At 52.1% G+C, this 21,674-nt stretch overlaps 1 protein-coding gene across 4 annotated transcripts in view; it reads left to right on the forward strand.

Moving 5' to 3' along the window:
* Positions 1-21,674, forward strand: part of LOC116955741 (rho GTPase-activating protein 7-like) — a 212,098-nt gene that overhangs the window by 26,891 nt on the left and 163,533 nt on the right. For all 4 annotated transcript variants that reach the window (XM_076053536.1, XM_076053535.1, XM_032977011.2 and 1 more), the window contains exon 2: positions 3,080-4,065. In XM_076053536.1, the coding sequence (XP_075909651.1) occupies positions 3,250-4,065 (816 nt within the window). In that variant the 5' untranslated portion in view covers positions 3,080-3,249. The remainder of the gene's footprint in view (positions 1-3,079; positions 4,066-21,674) is intronic.

Below are 21,674 nucleotides of genomic sequence, written 5' to 3' on the forward strand. Positions count from 1 at the left end.
GGGCTTGTTTTCTGCTGCGTTGAAGAAGCACTATTAGTATGAAGCTCTGTTAGACTGAAGCACGATTAGTCAATACCTCATAACATGGCAGCGTGAGGTTTTCCAGCATTGCTTTCTCCGTCAGATTCAGAATCATGGACCATGTGAACGGAACAAAACATGGAAAGTACAAAAATGGGCATGCATGGGGGAGCGGTGCACGCTTGGGGTGACACCGAGAGGCAGAGAGAGGAACACATGGACAAGAGAGCGTACGCAATTAGTTGGAGAGGTCACTTTGACCGGCCCGACGCGGTGACGGCTGCTGGTCGAGACTCGTGACGGAGTTACAGCCAAAGGAGGGATCGCTCCACGAGTGAATACATTCACCGTGGAGATGGAGCTGTGGAATCGGCTCGTGCGCTGGCGCTAGTGGGATCGTTCCGTCAGAATCGGAATCTTCATTTAGATTACGTATCTCAAGAGACAGCGACGTGTCTTGGCGAGGCCTTCATCCAGCAGTGGATAGACCGTGGCCGATGATGACGATATGAGTAATGGTTGGTCGCATTGCTGCTCTGGAGACCGGGAGATTGTTGGTCGGTGTTTGCTCATCGGGTCGGTGATGGCTTTGGCCATGATTTCCCACTGAACGGAGCAGGCTCACGTGAAGTTTGCTGCCACCTTCCACTCCGTGTTTGGTAGGAGAGGTGAATGCATTGCTGCTGCAATGCAGCTGTGCCCACATCGTGCCCACCTGTGCACGAGTGCCAGGTTGCGTGCGTGCGTGCACGCGCGCGATCATGTTAATGCTGACATTCTTATGCAGTGCAAGCCGCGCTTTTTTATGTCAATCTCTTGGAGAAATACAAGGGTAGCGTTCGTCAACAAAAGCCATCCTTGCCCCTCCAGTTCCACCCTCCCTCCATTCCCCCTCGAGGCGAAGGTTGGCTGCTGCCACCACAGTAACCCTGCCACCACGGTAATCCCACACATTCCAATCAAATTCCCCATCATCCTCCGTTTCCATCCAGCAACGTCATTATCATCATAAACAACATCGTCCATGATCAATTCACTGCTGGATGAAGACTTCCACAATAAATAAAGAGTTCTATGTAAATAAGTCAAACCTCACCGAATGCGGTTGTATTGGAGCGCACGTTTTGGCTCTACATGGTTTACTTTCATGATGTCTTGCATAGCCCTTTGGGGTTAGATCTCGTCAATATATAAATGTGTCGTTAAACCCGCCACGATCCGACACAGCCAAGGGTTGTCACGTAAGCAGGCCAATTCGTCGCTAGTACAGCACACCGGTGTGTATTGGAGAGCAAATACACAACATTTACCATCTGAGTGCAACGTTTCGCCAGTAATTACAACTAGCTTCATCAGGCGACAGCCAGACTTGTGGAGAAGTCCTGTTACGTTCCTTAAACCATTCGGTGGCGGGTTTAATGACACATTTATATATTTATGCGATCTAACCCATAAAACTATATTATGGATGATATTGGTCACGAAAGCCTACGTGTTAAGCATTTATGATGTCTGTTTTGCAGAACACGGCGGCGTTGATGTTGAGGCTATGCGAGGTTTGCCGCTGCTAACGTTGTTTGCTTAGAGACAGTTGTTAGTTGGGCTTTGCAAGAGGCGAGTGCTGCATTCGTTGGAAGGTACCGAGGGGCGAATGAATCGATTCGGCGACGACGACTTATTTGTCTTTCAGGCCGGTTCCTCCGATTTGCAACGGTTCCGATTAACAAGAGCCTGCATTCGCGACATTTAAACAACGCCACTGTGGATCGATTTGCGAAGCAGAAAAAAAAACTATTTACGACGCGTCGGGGCCAGGCTGGTTTCCCCCGACGTAACTTGGCTAGGAGCGTTTAGTCTTTTCGAGCGTTTTGCGCAGCCGATCTTTTTTCTATGAAACCCCATAGGCACATCGGCAAAGTGACGCTTCTACCATTTCGACCGCCCGTTTTTGTTTTCTGCACGGTGTTGTAACGAGACGATGCTCAAACACGCGCGGCAGCGGCATAACAACGCAAAATATTCACGCACATTGTCGCATGCTTCCGGCCGTCCACTCGTTGAGGATGCTCGTCATGCGGACGCCCACAATGGCGAATCGTTCAAGTGACAATTCAATATTAGGGGCCAGCGTCAGGCTGGCAATTCAGTGATAGGGGCCAGCGTCGGGCATCAGTGCCATGGTGCGGAAAGAGTGATGCAGACGGGGTTTTGTGTTGAGGTAAAGATAAAGAGAGTTCACACACACACACGATAAATGGAGAGCGACTAAACAAACCTTTAGTACAAGGACAAGGGCAGAGCTTGTGTAGAATTAGGATGGAGGGGGGGTGAGTGATGATTTTGTACCCATGAACTCAACCCTCCTTTTCCCATGAGGTTGATAATTCGTTGAATGCGGGTTTTGCTCACCATGGCTTTTCGCCATCAACGTAAATCCCGCGCCTGGCGAGGTTGCCCTGTACTACACGTGTCAGCGACCACTTTGCTACATTATTTTTGGGATTAATCGGCTTCATAATTTTCCTAGCTCACTGAAATGTTTCCAAAAACGTGCTGTTGGGTCGTGCCCCCCCCCCCCCGCATCTCGGCACGATGTCTGACGTTTTTGCTCCATGTGCTCGGAGCTCTGGACTCATAGCACAGCAGTTGTTATCATTATTACGACTGTTTTTCTTTATTACGTTTAGTACCATTCTCAGGAAAACGACGACGGTGATGGTCGAACCGTACAGACCACAGGCGTCCACGTGAACCGTCCGACAATCGCTTGCTCACACCACTGCTGGTGGAAGAACCCCCACCAGAGGACACATGAGAGAGTGTTTGGCCTCCTCTTTCACGCCTGCCAAACGCTCGGTCGTTCTAGTTGGTGCCACAGGTGTTTTGTGCAGGGAAAGCAATCTCGTCTTGTTGCGCTGTTGGCTAGATAAGGATACCTTGATGTTGCGACAGTAAACTGGTTTGGTTTTGTGCGTTTTAACTTTTTTTTCGTTTTTATCGGAGAGCGATCGCACGGAAAAAAATTAACGCGTTCCTGCCTCCTGTGTTATCGTTGCAGAGAATCGAACGTCAAAGCCGCCCTCGCCGAGTGCCCAGAAAAACACTCCCGAACAGTCCCCATTTAAACCACATAAACCGATTCGCCAACTCCATAAAATAAAATAATCGCCACACCGCTCTGGCCCTGCCAATCTCATTCATCCAATTCGTTCACCCTCCGTCGTGGAGATGGCAGAGGCGAGAGGTGCGTGTGGAATGAAAACATCGCAAAGTCTTGGCAAAACAGAACGGGCCGCCGTCGATAAGATGCCCAACCCTTCCTCGCGTGCCAGCAGAATCGTTGGGACGAGCCAAAATCAGCCCACGGGGCCAAATGGCACACGCGGCGCTCCCGGGCCCCGCGATCAAAAACCAGGGCGGCACCTTCTGATATGCGGGGGGAGCGGCTGCGGGGGCGGCGGCGGCAGCAGGGACGGCTCCGTTGCGGACGACGCCCCCGAGGACGTGGGAGGGGGGAGTGGAGTGAGCGGGGTGAGTGGGGGGCCCCGAGGGTCTCCGGAAGATTCGCCTCTCGGCACGTTTCTGCCATTCATCGCGATGGACTGCGTGCTGCTGCACATCGACGACGACGACTGCAGTGACGACGGCGACGTTTGGCGGCCCGACCAGGGCTCTGACGCCATCGCGGAGCGGCGAGCGGCGAGCGCCGAACTTTCCTCCGCCGCCAGCGAGCGGTCGGAGCGAGCCGGGTGCTGCCTGAACGGTGGGGAGGAGGAGGAGGAGGCGGAGGAGGAGGAGATGGCAGGAGAGGAGTTGGGAGAGGCCCGCGAGACGACGTGGAAGGCGGAAGAGAGCCAGCCGCCGACTGCGGGGAGCGGCGGCGGCGGTGGCACCTCGAAGCGCCGGACGGATGGGGGCAGCCTCCCCTGTGTTGGAAGCGTGGAGAAGCCGGTGGAGCCTGTGGGAGACGGGGCTAGCGGTCCTGGCCGGCCAGCGACGGCAACGGCGGTGTCGAGCCAAGAGCCGCAGTCGCCCCCTGCCACGGTCAGTGTGCGTGGATCCTCTTGCCGCTCGCGAAGCTCCCGCAAATTAGCTTGGTTGCTCTTTATTTACAAATGTGGCGCTTTGGTCACGTGCGGCACCCGCCACAGTATTTGTAATATCTGCAGTTGTAATGACAAAAAATATATTTGTCTTCGTGTGGTTAAACAGAGGGGGGTGGGAGGGGCGTAGTGCACGCGGAGTGCACCTTGCCAATAACGTGTGTGGTAACACCCGGGTGCGTTTGTTTAACAGGGTGATGAGACCCAGATGGGTCGATACCTATCCGGAGGTTTGCTTTCTCAAACAAAAGTTGCTGGGTAATGTTGGCCACCAAAGCCACGATGCCGATGGAGTTAAATATTTTTTATTTGAGTCCGATGTGGAGACGCAGTATGGGGTTCTGTTTATCTATCCTGCTCAAGACAATGGAAGACGATGACATACTTGCAAACAGGCAATGTCCATCGGATCGCATTGACCGATAAACATAGACTTTTCATTAAATGACTCGTGCAGGGGTGGCACGGTGGTGCAGTGGTTAGCGCACTGCGCTGTGAACCGTGAACCCCGAGCGTCCGGCTGTTCAGCGGAACGCGCAAATGTCTTGGGATCGTTACACGAGTTGTGCAAAGTTTTAAACATTCAAATTCATTGGAATAAACAACTCGCACCTTGGTTGACATTTTGCCTTTGTCGGATGGGCTCGTTGTGAGTGGCCATAGACGCCGCAGCCTGCCTAGCTCGCGTACGGCCGCGATGTCACCGAGAGGTGGCCAATCACTCCGTCAAGCGAGGGCCGGCAGCCAGAGAGCTCTGTAAAGGTCACCTTTGATCCCCCCCCCGCCCGAGCAAGAGTTCGTGTTTGGCTTTGGCAGCCGAGCCCCCACGTTCACGAACCCACGAACTCTACTTCCCCAGCACCACCGCCTGCGCTTGACCCCCCCACGCCCCCCTCCGCACCCCCCCCCGCGCCCCCCCACACGCCTTCCCCCAGTCCCCCTGGCCCACCCCCTACACCCCCCCCCCTCACGCCCTCCCCCACGTCCCCCCTCTAAATCGATTTCAACCGTTTAGCGCCGTGACGGCTCTCCCGGTTCAACGAGCAGTCACAACGAGCGAACTGATTGGTCCACACTAGAGGTCCCATGATGTAGCTGCTTACCCGAGCTCTCAATGTCCTGATAGTGGCATTGTCTTTGTGCTGTTCGCCTATTGGCGTCCTCTGGTCTCACACTATTGGAGACTAGGCTCTAAAGAAAGCTGTCTCTGGTGTGGACCAGTTTCAAAGACAATGCATCATCATACGCTGCCAAAGCATGTTTTTTGTTTGCATGTTCACCACGAGTACTGTGTGTGGTTAACGCAGACATGATTCCTTGGAAAAGGTTTCTGCTTGGTGTTTTAAAATTTTAACACAACTGTTTTATTGCCAAAAAAGGTGAAAGTAATGATTTCTTATAATAATCAATAGCGTTGGTGTGATGGGTTCTGTCCCTCGCTCAGCTGACGTCCCCGGCAGGCGCTGGGCTGCGCTTGGCAGCGTCGCATTTTTCGAGGGTGGCGTTTCACGTCGCCAGCATGTGTTTGTCATTTGAACGGACGACTGCAGAAATTTGAGGAATCTCAAGATTCTTAAGAATCCTTCCTGCCGAGCAGCCGGGGCTGAGACCCATCTGGTCGCGGTGCCAGCGGCTCTACTCAGAACAAACGAAGAGGACTCTACGTCTCGTTCGCATATCCGTCTCTCCGCGAATGAAATCTAACGCCATTTTTGACATGACCTGTCGGCCACCCGGCCTCTTGAGGGAGTGCGTACTCATTCCGGCAACGTTGCTTCAGTGCAAGCGGAACTCTTAGACTGGTCTTTCGACAGAGAGCATCCAGCCAGCAGTCGAGCTGGTTTAAATCAATGTTGGGGCTCTGCCAGATGTCATAGGCAAGGTCATTCTCAGTAAGTTATGGATCTTGCTCAAAGTAGCCTTGCGATCACCTCTATGTGAGTCTATGGGTCTCGGTGTGAGTCTGTGAGAGTCTGGCTGTGGGTCTCTGAGTAAGTTTGTGGGTCTCTGGGTCTCTGTGTGGTTTTTGTGTCTCTATGTGAGTATATGGGTCTCTGTGTGAGTCTGTGAGTCACTGTGTGAGTCTATGGGTCTCTGTATGAGTCTATGAGTCTCTCTCTGTGGGTCTCTGAGTTAGTCTATGGGTCTCAGAGTCTATGGGTCTCTGAGCAAGTATATGGGTCTCTATGGGTCACTGTGCGAGTCTATGGTTGCCAGCGGCCTCCCCCAATCTCCTCCATCCCCCCACCCCCCAGCGGCTCCACCTGTGCGGTCGCGCCCTCCCCGCTCCGCAGTGTCGCCCCCCCCGCCACTGCTATCGCTGCTGCTTCCACCGTCTCTCCTCCGGCTGTCTCCTTCCATTTCTCTTCCCTTCTCCTGTCGGTCTCCACCCCTCCCCGTTGCATGATTGGCATGCGGTGAACCACTCTATAGGCCTTGTGGGAGCACCTTTACAGTGTTCAACAAGCCTTGTCGGTATGACAGAACGATGACAGCTCTTGGCACGCTCCGTGAAGCTTACGCTGTTCTATTCTCCTCTTGCGCACTATTGGCGGAAATCCGTGCAGAAGCCAAGTGCCCATGTCGAGATCTGCTGGCCACGGCGAGAGGGCTTCTGGAGAGAGTTCGTGTAGCTTTGCCGCTCCTCCTCTGTCGAAGGACTCCAGTGGGTTTACATTATGGTCCATAGTTTGCATCTCTGAGTCAGTGCAGTATTAAGCTAGTGCGGGGCCTGCAGCATATGTTCTGAAAGGGGTCCTAAATAAAACAAAACATGTACATATTAAAACACAACTTTTTTTACTTGCATAGTAAAGTAATTGTATTTTTTCATTTGCTACACAGCCAGATAACACGACAAATCGCTAACCTTAAACACCCAGTCGTTCGTAAAAGTTGAAGGCGGTATAGTAATATAGTAATAGAGCAAGTGCAGAATCACTGAACCGGAAATTATAGCTTGAAAGCATTTAGCACGGTGCCCTTGAAAGCGCGGTGCCCGTAGGATATGTAGCTACTTTTGCTACTAGGATAATCCGGTATTTCTCTGAGTCTCTATACATGTGTGCATCGGTCTGTCGTTGAAGTTTTGATGTGGGTTCATGGCCACACCACCGGTGTCTTCGAGGAGGAATGTCAAAACCATTCAGTTATTCACAGGCCTGCTGACGTTGATGTTGTTGTTCTGATGTGACTGATGTGGTTGATGTCGTTGTTGTTGTTCTGATGTGGTTGATGTCGTTGTTATTGTTGTTGTTCTGTTGTGGTTGATGTCGTTATTGTTGTTCTGATATGGTTGATGTCATTGTTGTTGTTGTTCTGATGCACTTGACGTTGGGTGCGAGGCGGTAGCCTTCTCGCGATGGCTCCACCTCGTCATGTCTTTTCGCGTTACCTTCACATCATCTGGGCACAGCGGACGTCGTTAACCGGAATCCGGGGCGTGGTGAGCAGCGGAGCCTTGAGCAGCGAGGCTGCACCACACCGAGGATCCCACGCTATGGGTGAATTCAGCCCGAGGTGCCTGCCGTTCCTGGATAAAACTAAAACATCCACGGCGTCGTACTTGGCAGGCCCCTCCAGAGTTTAAGCGACAGGATGGCGAGTTTTATACCCTTCTACCACAGAAGGCACTCCTCGACCTACGAACGCCCGCAGTTATGAACGCCCGCACTTATGAACACCGCACTTATAAATGCCTACACTTACGAACGCCCGCATTTACGAACGCCCGCACTTACGAACGCCCGCACTTACGAACACCCGCACTCATGAAATATGAATTTGTTTAACGTCGACTTAAAACGCAAACTCGCACTTGCAAACTGAACTGCGGAACAATTTTGTTCAGCGGAGCGATCCTCCTTGAGATGTAATGAGTCGGCCTCGCGTGGGGCAGTCGGTATTTGTGTGTGTGGGCGCGAGAGCACATGTGAGTGTGTGTTTCAGTTTCATTTATTTCAGTTTCATTTATTTGGTATAGCCCTGTGAGCCATTCGGCTCTTGAATCGGCTGCAACCGCAACAAAAACCAAAAACATGAACAAGAAAACATCTTAAAGTGATTATGCGCAAACAAAAAAATCCAATAAAAACAGCAAAAAATCTTCCAGAAAATACACCGCACACCAACGCTGTGTGCAAACATCCCAGTGGGATGCAAGTCAAACAACAACAACAACCACAAGACAACTTAGATTAAAGCCATCAGTTGTGTGCGTGCGTGCCCCCGTGTTCCCGTGTGTGTGTGTGTGTGGAGCGGTAGTGTAGCAGTTAGTGCGCTGCGCTACGAGCACAGCAACCCGAGTTCGATTCCCACTCACGGCCAACACCAGTGACGATTATCTAGACCGGTTCTGGGCCTCCCCTAGGCCGACACAGCCTAAAATGAGTACCGAGTCAAATTTGTAAAAACATCGCCACTAGGGAGACGAAGGCGGTTGGCCGTGGTGCTGGCCACTCACCCCCTCGTGTGCCGTGCCGGCCTTCATAGGTACTCGCTAACAGCACTTGCTCTTACAGTCTACTAAGGCTTCATGTGGAGGATCTTTGTCTTGTGTGTGAGAGTGTGCGCGCGCGTGTGCATTGTGTGTAATTGTGGTGACTCATTGTGCCCCTTCCCAACAAGCAAGCCAGCATCAGGACTCAAGGGAAGTGAAAATAAAAGTTATTTTTTTCTGTTCATCTCTATTTTATGCTTTATTTGTTATCGTGTATTTATTATCGTGTCACCTGCAAATGTACAATATTTCTTATTTACGAGTTGAACCATCCTTCCCCTTTTTGTTTATACCGTAAAAGATTTCATAACACCGACCGCGCAGGAATTCAAATACGGTTCATTGTTGTGTTTTGACTTATAATACACCGGCTCATGAGCCGGCGTTCCGCTACGATCGCCGTTCCCTGGTGGTTTTTATGGCAATAGGAAGCCGTGGTGATGGTGGTGGTGGGGGTTGTCACTGCCCCGTCGTCTCAGACGCACGTCGAGCTGCTCCGGCACGCGGCAGCTTCTCACGGTTACCTCCAAACGCCGTTTCGCGATTCGACATTTGGCCGCCTCTGCCACCTCTGCGCGGCATTCCCCGGAACGAGGAGAGCGCCGCGCTTGCTTGGTTTCAGTTTTGTGTTTCTCCCCCCCCCCCCCTTTCCTTCTTTGCCTTTGAAAAATGGGGATGGAAACGTCAAACGTCCACGCAAGCCCTGCGACCCACTTCCCGCCGGAGGAAAGCGAATATATATATACTTCCAGTAAATCGCCAATCTGCGTCCGCTGCACGCCAGCCGGTCCCGATGACAAACTGCTCCGAGTCTGCCGGAGCCACAGCCACGCATCCGAGGCCACACAACAATGAGCTCTGTTTAAACTGGAGGGAGCAAAGGCTCGTGACGGAGCCAGTGATTTGTTTTGGACAGTTTTGGAATGCCTTTGGGCAAGTTCCTTAATTATTTAAGGAATTGCTTTCTGTTTTGTTGGTTTCCACCGCTCGTTGACCACCACCACCCCCCCACACGATTCTACAACCTCGCACGCGATCGCAGCGGCAATGAGTTCAGGAGCTGGGTGCCAATGTCGAGCTCTGCTGGCCACGACGAGAGGGCTTCAGCAGAGAGAGAGTTTGCCGAGTTTGTTTGCTCCTCCTCTGTTGGAAATTAGACTCCAGTCCAGTGGTATACTGTGTGGCCCATAGTTTGGGTCGCATGCCCACAACAGCACCGCTGTGTCTCGTTTGTAATGAATCACGATGCATCCAGATGTGTCTCTATGTATCCAGATGTGTCTGTACGTATCTCGCAGGGTCTCTATGCATCTCTATGGGTCTCTGATCAGTATCAACATGGGTCTCTATGGGTTTACTATGCGGTCCATAGTTTGGGTCGCTTGCCCAAAATAAAGTGCATTTCTCTTTTTTCCAGCTACATGGTACCGCTATGCAAGTGAAGTGGAATATGCTTGATGAATTTATTTGCAGGAGGAATGAACGAGCTGCTGCTGCTGCTCATGTTGAATGAACAATATTATTTTGGCCCTTTGTGAATCCACCGCTCAGACGTGTGGAGGATATATCTTGCCACTGATGACAGCCGTGGCCGTAGCGCAGTGCACTGACCACTGCATTTAACGAGCCCAACTGGTCAACGCATTTGTGTAGCAGCGATTAAATCAACACCACGATCATCGTCAGCCCGTGACCTCTCCGCTGCTGGATGGAAGGCGGTGCTCGATATTTTCACGATTGTGACCTTTTTTTTGCCAGTATCAATGTATGAAAAAATAAGAATAGGTTTTTACCCTTTCTGGCAATAAAACAGGAGGTGTTAAGATGTTCAAACACCAAATGGAAACCTCTTGCAAGGAATCATGTTGCTGCATTAACCATAAATACTTTGTGGTGAACATGTAAACAAAAAACATGCTCTCATTATGAATACATGGGCATTGTCCTTGAAACTGATTGGCCTACACCAGAGACAGCCTTCCTTAGGGGCTAGTCTCACCAGTGTCAGACCAGAGAACGCCAAAAGGCGAACAGGGACAATGCATTTATAATTATCAGAGCATTTGTGGTTAGTGCAGACACGATTCTTTGCAAAAGGTTTCGATTTGGTGCTTTAACATCTTAACACCTGTTTTATTGCCAGAAAGGGTAAAACCTTTAATTCATTATAGGACCTCCTTTGCCAGTACCAAAATATGAGAATAGGTTTTCCCCTTTTTTTTCTGGCAACAAAACAGCTGTGTTAAATATTAAAACACCAAAATGATTTTTTTTACAAGGAATCATGTCTGCATTAACCACAATACTTATGGTCAGAATGCAAAAAAACGTACTCTGATAATATATGCATTGTCTTTGAAACTGATACCTGTTTTGTTGCCAGAAAAAAAGTGGAAAACCTATTCTCAAAACCTATTCTTGTTTTTTTTATATTTTCACGATTGTTTGTGGGATATCTCCCATCTGGAGTGACATCTATGTGCAGTCACGTGTCTGTCGCTAAATAATAATATAAATAAAAATGCGCCGTTTTCACTGTGCCCACTGATCTGTGGCGGTGAAAATACAAACCCCAACAGTGACCAGGCATTCACTTTGTGCGCAGCCCCCTCTGCCCGTTTGTAATGAAGTCGCGACCTCTGTGAGATCGTTACAAAACAAGCCGTAAAAATTCCACGAAGCGCCCCGCCGAGTTGTTGCTTTGGGAAGAAAGAAAAAAGAACAACAGCAACAACAACATTCCTAACCGTGCGGCCAGTTACCCAGTGTCAGCCACGCACGCAAGCTCGACACTGCTGATGAGACACTGAATGTCGAAACCGGCCCGCAGGGTTTGCCTGTCCGTTCGTGCTCTGCCGCTCAAATGGTGCGCTCCTCCCAGAAGGCCGTGGAGGGACGGATGCGTGAAGGTTGTCGGATCCTCCGGTTCTTCACTTTGTCACGTTGCCCGCAACGACGCTGAGCGATTACCATCGCCAACGATAACCTGAATGGACTGCTGTTGGCCAAGCGCTGTTAACGGGGAACAGCAGCGCCTATGAAGGCCGGCACCGTGGCACCACGCCCGGGCCGCTTTTGGCTCCCCAGCGACGATGTTTACACCGCACCGGCTACTCATTTGAGGCTGAGTCGACCTCGGGGAGGTCCCGGACCAGTTCAAACATTCGCCACTATTATTGGCAGCGAGAGGAGGGAATCGAACTCAGGCCGCCGGGCCCGGAGTACGTTGCGCTAACCACTGCACCGCGGCTTCGCCCCCCCCGATTTACAGGAGCGGAGAATGACGACTCAGTGGGCATTCGAATGCTTCGAGGGAGGACGCGTGGTATTGGGCCGAACAACTGCAGTGTGAAATGTGCCGATGAAACGGCTTCATGAGGAAGGGAGGAGAGGGGGTGGGTGGTATTCCGGAAGAAAAATGTTGTAACGAGTCCCTATAAGGCGCGTGCGTGGGAGTTGATTATGAGGATGAGAGAGGAGAATTCATTTTAATTAGACATTTTTCTTTACCCTTTGATGGCTGTCGGGGTGGGGTGGGGGAGTTATGACATCCTCTGTTGTTCTCCTCCCGCTCGACAATGTTGTGGTCTTGATCCGGGCAATAATCGTTGCGCTTTCATCTTTCCTGGGAAGGGCAACCGGAGCCACGATGAGCGACGCTTCTTCACACAACAACACCACGGTGCTCGTGCCAGGCTAGGTGCACGTTAAGGCCACGTGAAGTGTCGAACGCCCGCTGGCAGAAGGTCACGGGACAGACTCAGCAGGTGCCATGGGTCGACTGGCTGAGATGACACACACACACGGTTTAACACACACACACAACGTCTTAACACACGTCTTCACACACACACACACACGTCTTCACACACACACGTCTTCACACACACAACGTCTTCACACACACACACGTTTTCAGACACGCAACGTCTTAACAAACAACAAGTGGCGGTGACGTCACCACGACGCTTGTGCCAGGCTATGTGCACCCTGAGGCCACGTGAAGTGTCGAACGCCCACTTGCAGGAGGTCACGGGGCAGACCCAGGTGCCACGGGTCGACTGACTGAGATAACTGGCTGATGCACCACCTGTGCACCCTAGTGTGCCAACCTGCTGTGCTTTAGCCACCCGGCGCTCCGCTCGTTGTTCTGAGCATCGCTCCTCCGCCCTCCGTTGTTGTTGGAGGGCGACTACCTCCAACTGCCCAGTAGCGTCCTTCACGAGCCTCCTCCACAGAGGCCGATCTTGACACCGCTGGTACCAGTCATCGGCAAGTCCACTCAGCTCCACGTCCTCCTGTACCACATCACTCCATCTCTTCTCTAGCCCGTGCTGCGCCCGCCTAGCCCCCTCAATCCGGCCGAACAAAAGCTGTTTCGGCATGCGGTGGCTGGGCATGCGGGCTACATGACCTAGCCATCGCAGCCTTGCCCGCCGGAGGAGCTCACCGATGGGACCTTTCCCAGATCTTTCAAGGATTTGTGAGCTCCTCACACAATCCAGTCTGGTTAAACCCAGGATGGATCGTAGGGAGGCCAGCCTAAATGTTTCTAACCGGCGAAGATTTTCCATTAGGGGGGTCCACGTTTCGCAAGCGTAGAGAAGGGAGGAAATGACCGTGGCTGAGAAGACCTGAAGCTTAGTGCGGAGCGACAGACCAGGTAGCTTCCACACAGCGTTATGCAACCGATGAAAAGATATTGCCGCTCGACTGATTCTGAGTGAGACCTCTGCTGTTAAACTGGAGCCAGTCATAAGCACACTGCCCAGGTATGGGAAACTCTCCACTCTCTCCACAACTGCCCCATCACCGATTGGGAGTTGTGGGGGTGGAGTGTGCTTAGTTTTGGTCGGGCTGATGGTAAGGCCCCACCTCTTAGTGGCACGCTCCAGTCTCAGCAGCAGCGTCTCCAATTCCTCCTCTGAATGAGCAGCTATTACCAAATCATCATCATACATAACGTGGTTGAGCAATAGGGAGCCATCCCTTGACCGCACCCAGGCATCGATCAGCCTCCCATTATATCTGTACCATATGGAGATTCCCCCGGTACAGCTATTGAAGGTTTCACGAACTACGTGGTCAAAATAGATGTTAAATAATATGGGAGCCAGAGGACATCCCTGTCGCACCCCAAGGTGTACAGGGAATGGCTCTGACTCCCAGCCACGTAGTTTTACCCGGGCCCGCTCACCATCATGAAGGTCCTTAATGATCGTGAGCAGAGGGTCAGGTACTCCAAAAGCACGAAGAACAACCCAGAGCCCAGACCTACTGATGGTATCATAGGCCTTGACCAGGTCAATTAAGCAGAGATGTAGGTCTTGTTGGAATTCCCTACACCTCTGCTGTAGCAGACGGACAGAAAATATGGCATCTGTGCAGGACCGCCCTTTCCTGAAACCGCATTGGGGCTCCGCAAGCCTCTCCTCAGCGTGCCTGGCAAGGCGATGCTGAATAATCCTTGCCAGGACCTTTCCCGGCACACTGAGGAGTGAGATGCCCCTGTAGTTGTTACAGTCTGTGCAGTCCCCCTTCTTAAAAAGGGGGACCACCAGGGCATCCTTCCAATCCTGCGGAACCCGTCCAGTGGTCCAGACCGTTGTTATGATGTCATATAGGGCAGTCTGTGCACAAACGCCACCCTCCCTCAGCATTTCGCTTGGGAGATCATCTCTGCCCGCTGCCTTTCCTGGTCTCAGACTCCGGATTGCCTTCAGTACTTCCTCAACAGATGGCACCTCAGCCAGCCACTCACAGGGGGTGACTTCTTCCAATATTTGAGGCACCGCAGCCTCAGCAGAGTCATCCTCACTTTGTGCCACGATGTTTTCCTGGCTGAGGGATTTTCCCTCCCCCAGGACCTCACAGAATTGCTCAGCAAATCTGCAAACCTGTTCCTGGGGGTCGGAGATTGGATCACCGTTTTTTCCCCTAATGATGGTAATAGGTGTGGCGCTGCAGGTTACTTTTTTGATGGAGTTAAATAGAGATTTGTGATCACGGGCCACTGAAGCAGACTCCATCTCCTCAGCAACCCGCGACCACCACCCATCCTTGCAGCGCCTCACGGCTCTCCGAACCTCCGAGCGAAAGCTGCGGTAAGCCTCCTCATTCTCTGATGTGGGATTCTGTAGCCGATGACAGTGGGCCTGTCGCTTTTTCTCAACCATCCTGAACACCTCATCTGTCAGCCAGGGTCTCTGGGGAGGTCTGGACCGCGTACCCAAAGCAGCCATTGCAGCTGCATGAGTCACAGTCCTAAACCTCGCCCATTTACCCTCGACATCAGGAGGAGTCGGGGACGATGCCAATCCAAGCCGCAAGCGATGATGAAATTCTCGCTTGCAACTTTCATCAGATAACTGAGACCAGGCCACTTTAGGTTGGAATGGGGTCCTGGGTGTACACCCACCACCGGAGTGGAAGAATGGCAGGCGCATCTTACAGATGATTAGTCGATGGTCAGAGGGCAGATCAGCTCCACGGTAGGTCCTGGTGTCAAGGACATGGGCTCGCATCCACTGGTCCGTCACTATGTAGTCCAGCAGATGTTCTTGCTTGGACCCGGCATGCAACCATGATATTGTGTGGATTCGCCGATGCCGGAACAGCGTGTTGGTAATTACAAGCCCATGGGCTGCACAAAGATATAGCAGCCTCCTACCGTTGTTATTGAGCTGATCTGGCCCATGCCCTCCAATCACTCCAGACTAGGTGCCAGTATCATGACCAACTCGGGCATTGAAGTCACCCAACATGATGACTCTATCCCAAGGGGCCACTTTAGCCAGCACCTGTGACAGGAGGTCATAGAAGGAATCTGACTCATCGGCTTTGCCTGCATCCCTCCACGGGGGCATAAGTAACCACGACCACCATTCCTCACCTCCGGTTGATGGGAAGGCGAGCCCAAAGTAGCCTGGGGCTTACAGCTTCCCACACCTCACCGCCACGCTCCCACGCCCCCTTCATTCTTTTGTTCAAAAGAAGAGCCACACCCTGTTGTTTGGCAGTCTGCTACCCCGAGTAGAGGAATGTCCACCCCTCATGGTGGCAGGAGCCAGAGCCGGTCCATCGGACCTCCTGAATGCCACATAGATCTAGGCGGTACCGGTCCAGCTCCCGACAGAGGAGTGGCAGCCTCTCCTCCGCTGTGAGCGTTCGAACATTCCACGTGGCCACCCGTAGTGGCTTTTCGTTGTTTCTGGAGGAGCCCCGAGGGTAGATATTCAATGTCCTGGCTCCGCCAATAGGGGTTTGGCCAGGAGACGTCATAGATGCCTGGCCCCCCGGGGCCTCCAGCACAAGCGTATTAGTTACATATTTCAGTACTCGTGGTTTAGTGGTAATTAATTGAAGGTGGAGGGGTTACCAGCCCCTCGCACCCGTCCAGAGCCCCCGTTTAGCCCCTGTGGTGGACACATATGCCATGAGGGGAGGAGCCAATCAAAATTGGACCTCCCCCCACAGCTCTGTCCAGGACAGAGTTGCCCGTTCGGCACCGCGAGGAGGTAGGGGGTCTTCACACACACAACGTCTTAACAAACACACACACTTCTTCACACACACAACGTCTTAACAAACACACACACACGTCTTCACACACACAACGTCTTAACAAACACACACGTCTTCACACACACAACGTCTTAACAAACACACACACGTCTTCACACACATGTCTTAACAAACACACACACACGTCTTCACACACACACAACGTCTTAACAAATACACACACACGTCTTCACACACACAACGTCTTAACAAACACACGTCTTCACACACACAACGTCTTAACAAACACACACGTCTTCACACAAACGTCTTCACGCACACAACGTCTTTACACACACACACGTCTTCACCCACACGTTTTCACACCTGCATATACAGTGAGGAAAAAAAGTATTTGATCCCCTGCTGATTTTGTACGTTTGCCCACTGACAGAGAAATGATCAGTCAATAATGTTAATGGTAGGTGTATTTGAACAGTGAGAGACAGAATAACAACAAAATCCAGAAAAACGCATGTCAAAAATGTTATGAATTGATTTGCATTTTGATGAGGGAAATTAGTATTTGACCCCTCTGCAAAACATGACTTAATACTTGGTGGCAAAACCCTTGTTGGCAATCACAGAGGTCAGACGTTTCTTGTAGTTGGCTACCAGGTTTGCACACATCTTTGGAGGGATTTTGTCCCACTCCTCTTTGCAGATCTTCTCCAAGTCATTAATGTTTCGAGGCTGACGTTTGGCAACTCGAACCTTCAGCTCCCTCCACAGATTTTCTATGGGATTAAGGTCTGGAGACTGGCTAGGCCACTCCAGAACCTTAATGTGCTTCTTCTTGAGCCACTCCTTTGTTGCCTTGGCTGTGTGTTTTGGGTCATTGTCATGCTGGAATACCATCCACGACCCATTTTCAATGCCCTGGCTGAGAGAAGGAGGTTCTCACCCAAGATTTGACGGTACATGGCCCCATCCATCGTCCCTTTGATGCGGTGAAGTTGGCCTGTCCCCTTATCAGAAAAACACCCCCAAAGCATAATGTTTCCACCTCCATGTTTGACGGTGGGGATGGTGTTCATGGGGTCATAGGCAGCATTCCTCCTCCGCCAAACACGGCGAGTTGAGTTGATGCCAAAGAGCTCCATCTTGGTCTCATCTGACCACAACACTTTCACTCAGTTCAGACGGGCATGTATATGTGCTTTCTTGAGCAGGGGGACCTTGTGGGCGCTGCAGGATTTCAGTCCTTCACGGCGTAGTGTGTTACCAATTGTTTTCTTGGTGACTATGGTCCCAGCTGCCTTGAGATCATTGACAAGATCCTCCCGTGTAGTTCTGGGCTGATTCCTCAACGTTCTCATCATCACTGCAACTCCACGAGGTGAGATCTTGCATGGAGCCCCAGGCCGAGGGAGATTGACAGTTCTTTTGTGTTTCTTCCATTTGCGAATAATCACACCAACTGTTGTCACCTTCTCACCAAGCTGCTTGGCAATGGTCTTGTAGCTCATTCCAGCCTTGTGTTGGTCTACAATCTTGTCCCTGACATCCTGGAGAGCTCTTTGGTCTTGGCCATGGTGGAGAGTTTGGAATCTTATTGATTGATTGCTTCTGTGGACAGGTGTCTTTTATACAGATAACAAGCTGAGATTAGGAGCACTCCCTTTAAGAGAGTGCTCCTAATCTCAGCTCGTTTTCTGATTGAGAGGGGGTAAAATACTTATTTCCCTTATTAGAATGCAAATCAATTCATAACATTTTTGACATGCGTTTTTCTGGATTTTGTTGTTGTTATTCTGTCTCTCACTGTTCAAATAAACCTACCATTAAAATTATAGACTGATCATTTCTTTGTCAGTGGGCAAACGTACATAATCACCAGGGGATCAATTACTTTTTTTTCCCTCACTGTACAGCTTGACACGCATACGTCTTGACACGCATACACACACATCGTCTTGACACAGACACGTCTTAACGCACACACACGTTTTCACACACGTCTCAACACACACAACGTCTTGACACACACACACACACGTCTTCACACGCACACCATCTTAACAAACACACACACGTCTTCACACGCACACCATCTTAACACACACACACACACACGTCGTAACACACACACACACGTATTCTCACACACAACGTCTTCACACACACACAACGTGTGTCTGGAGGTTGGGGCTGGCATGAGGCATCACAGCTGAGACGTGTGGTTTAAACCAGGCCTCATCACGGGGCCTCATCACGGGGCCTCGTCACGGGGCCTCATCACGGGGGCTTTGCGAGGGGGCCTCTTAGTGGGGGCCTTGTTGCGGGGCCTCATCGCCACAGACCACACGGGGTTGGTCGCCCGCTCTTTGCCTCCTCTCTCCCTTTTTTCAGCGGAATGCCGCTCCCCAAGACTTATTGACGACAATGACTATTCCACGCGAGAGAAGTGCACGGTCAAGGGTTTGGCTGCCAAAATATTGTCGAAAACATTGGCGTTTTTTAGTTGAATGTCTCTCGTAAGCCGACTGTTTTTCGTCTCCGGCGTGTGCTTCTCTAACAGTGAATACCAAGTCGTCATTTGCACGCCTTTTGCCAATATGCTGCTGGATGAAGGCCTCGCATCGTGTTCGTCGGGGGAGGGGGGGTAAACCATACTTCACCACGCTGGTCATTGTGGGTCGATGAAGTTTGTTCGGCACCGTTTCGGATATCGCTCCCAACCGATGTTAGCCGTGGCGAGGAATCAAACTCGAGCCTGTGCGTTCTCCGCGCTGTGCGCTTAACCGCGGTGCGTGATCACCGTGCCGCCTAATCACCACGCCCACTGGCGCTCAAGAACTACGCTGGTCAGCTTTGGATTCAACAGAAGTCCGAAGAGAATAAACAAACGTGGGCATTGCGCACAGACACGCGCTCGCACAGACACGCGCTTGACCTCGGCACGCATCCCATCTCCGAGCGGACTCGGCACCAATATGCCCCCCTTCTCACGCGGACCGATTGCCGCTTGGCCCACGTAAAGTGTTGACAGACGGCACGTTCACGGAGAGAGGTACTCCCGTCAACATTGATGATGCACACATCTGCCGACGTCTCGCTAGCAACTGGGACGTCGGCGGATATACGTGAATAGGTCGGAGTATGTAGCCAACCGCGCTAATCGGAGGTGTTCAACCATCGCACACACACTGCACTTTTCAACCTGGCCAGGGCCTCCTTGTCTGGATGGTGATCATTAGGTTTGGACGGATGCTGTTACCCCTCTGTTGCGCGTTCGCAAGCGGCGTCCTATGGTGGCGTTGGTGCCAGCCGGTGTGAGTGGCAACTTCCTGCATCTGATACGGTGAAACAAATAAGAATAAGTGTAATAGGAGTACTGCATTATAATAATATTCAGCCATTTGTCAATTCACTGCTCAATGTAGGTCGCTTTTATCTCTTGTCAGGCATGGAACTTGGTTGCATCACGAATGGCCGCGCTCGTTGGAACCAAAAATCTCAGGCTGCGCTGGCTCAGGCTGCGCTGGCTCGGGCTGCGCTGGCTCGGGCTGCGCTGGCTCGGGCTGCGCTGGCTCTGGCTGCGCTGGCTCGGGCTGCGCTGGCTCGGGTGGAGCTGGCTTGGGTGGAACTGGCTCGGGTGGAACTGGCTCGGGTGGAACTGGCTCGGGTGGAACTGGCTCGGGTGGAGCTGGCTCGAGCTGCACTGGTTCCAGTGGGGCTGGCTCGACCTGCGCTGGCTCCGGCGGGCGTGGCTCGGCCGGCGGTGGCCGACGCGGCTCTGCAGTCCCCTTGCAGCCACCGTGCCGTATCATTTCGTTGCGACCTTTGAGACTCCATCCCCTCCGCCCGGAGCTCACTTCCTGCGAGGAAACAAACGATTTTGGTGGTGGCTGCTACATTGGCAGCAATGCAAAAGCACCCCGAGTAGTAGTAGCAACAACAACTCAACAAGGTTCCGGCAATACCACCGTGTGTGGCCTTGAAAGGAGAATATATGACTTGACGTTTCTAGCAATGGATCTTCTTTGCACATAAGTAGAGAGGCGAGAAAGAGAGGCGCCATGGTGGCGAGATGTTATCGCCCTCACCTGGTGTACAGAAGGTCGTGGGTTTGAGCCCTCCGGCTCCTCCGCTTTTCCCCTTCGCATTTAGAAGCGACGTCACCACGCGTGATAGCTCACTTTGTTGAGCTATCATTTGTGACATTGCGGTTGCGTCTGAAAAACAAGCTATATAGCTCAGTGGGGCCTTACCTGGTAAAATAAAAAAAATATATAGATGCATCGATTGAGATAAAGAGTTGGAGGCTGCCCCCTTGTTCACGCCGTGGGGCCCTGATTAGATGCACATTTGAAAACCTTTTGTTTCTGATGAACGGTTTTCAAATCGGCTCGTGAACAGGTGACCTTTTGGTTGCGTGCTTCCTGCGAGCACGGGCGGGCACCACCACCACGGGTGAGCACCACCTCTGGAGCAGAGCGGGGGGGCGGGAGGGGGGCTTCCCGGAGTCGCTGCTAACCCCCGTGTCACGGCGGGCCGGGTGCGTGGCCACTTGCTCCTCGTTTGCGCGTCTCTCCCAGTAGAAGAACTGCTTCCCGCGTCCACATACAATGCGGTGAGATCATCCCGAGAGGAAACGGCAAAAGTGTTTGTGTTGGCTTGTGCCGAGAGTCACCCAAGTTTGTGAGCTTCCTTCCTCGCCTCCCTCTTCGTACGGAGAGCAACAGCTGGGATTGCACGGAGAGGTGGCCGCTGGGTCAGACGATTGTGTCACAAGCAGTGGATTGGCGCAGCGTCATCATCATCGTCGCTGTGATGATGCCTCGGGCCTTGAGCCGGTTATACGTTCCGCCATTCTGCTCTGGGTGGCTACAGTCTCCGGGTGCTGCCGTAGAGTTTTTCTGTTGTAATTTCCGACGTGTGCATCGAGAATTTGTATCTGCCCCTGCCGTGGTTAGTGCAGTCGATGCGGTTCAGTCTGGGGTTGTGGTCCCATGAGCTTCACTGCCGGAGATCGAAGCCAGCGGATCTTCTGCATCGTTGGGAGGTTTTTTGCGACTTCGCACTCATTACACACAAAGTGCTTGCCACAAGTGAACCACAGTAACCCGCTGACGCCGATACCAAGAAGCTCCGGTCATCCTCGCAGCAAACTGGCCAACTCGAACAATTGCGCGAACCTTGACAACATGAAAAAGAAAGCCGAAGCAATTATGGTAAAACCTTTGAGGTCAAGGCGACGATGCCACATGCCGTTTGTGCACTTTCGCCTTCCCTCCCCGATGACGTCACGCGCGACGTCATCACGCAAAGTCGCCCGCTGGTGTGTGATGTCATCAGGCAGAGTCGCCCCGCTGCCGTGTGACGTCATCCCGCCAGTCGACGTCGCTGCTGCGAATCGGAAGCTGCGTTTGCGAGGAAGAAGCACGCATGTTGGAGAGCCGTTTGGAGGAATCCATGCGCGTGTGTGCTTTTTCTTCCCCCGTCCATTTGCGAAACGGAGAGATTCCACCTCGACGCACGATGGG

The sequence above is a fragment of the Petromyzon marinus genome, chromosome 61 (assembly GCF_048934315.1).
Source record: "Petromyzon marinus isolate PM22_M1 ecotype Great Lakes invasive population chromosome 61, UKy_Petmar_22M1.pri1.0, whole genome shotgun sequence".
Lineage (NCBI taxonomy): Eukaryota > Metazoa > Chordata > Hyperoartia > Petromyzontiformes > Petromyzontidae > Petromyzon > Petromyzon marinus.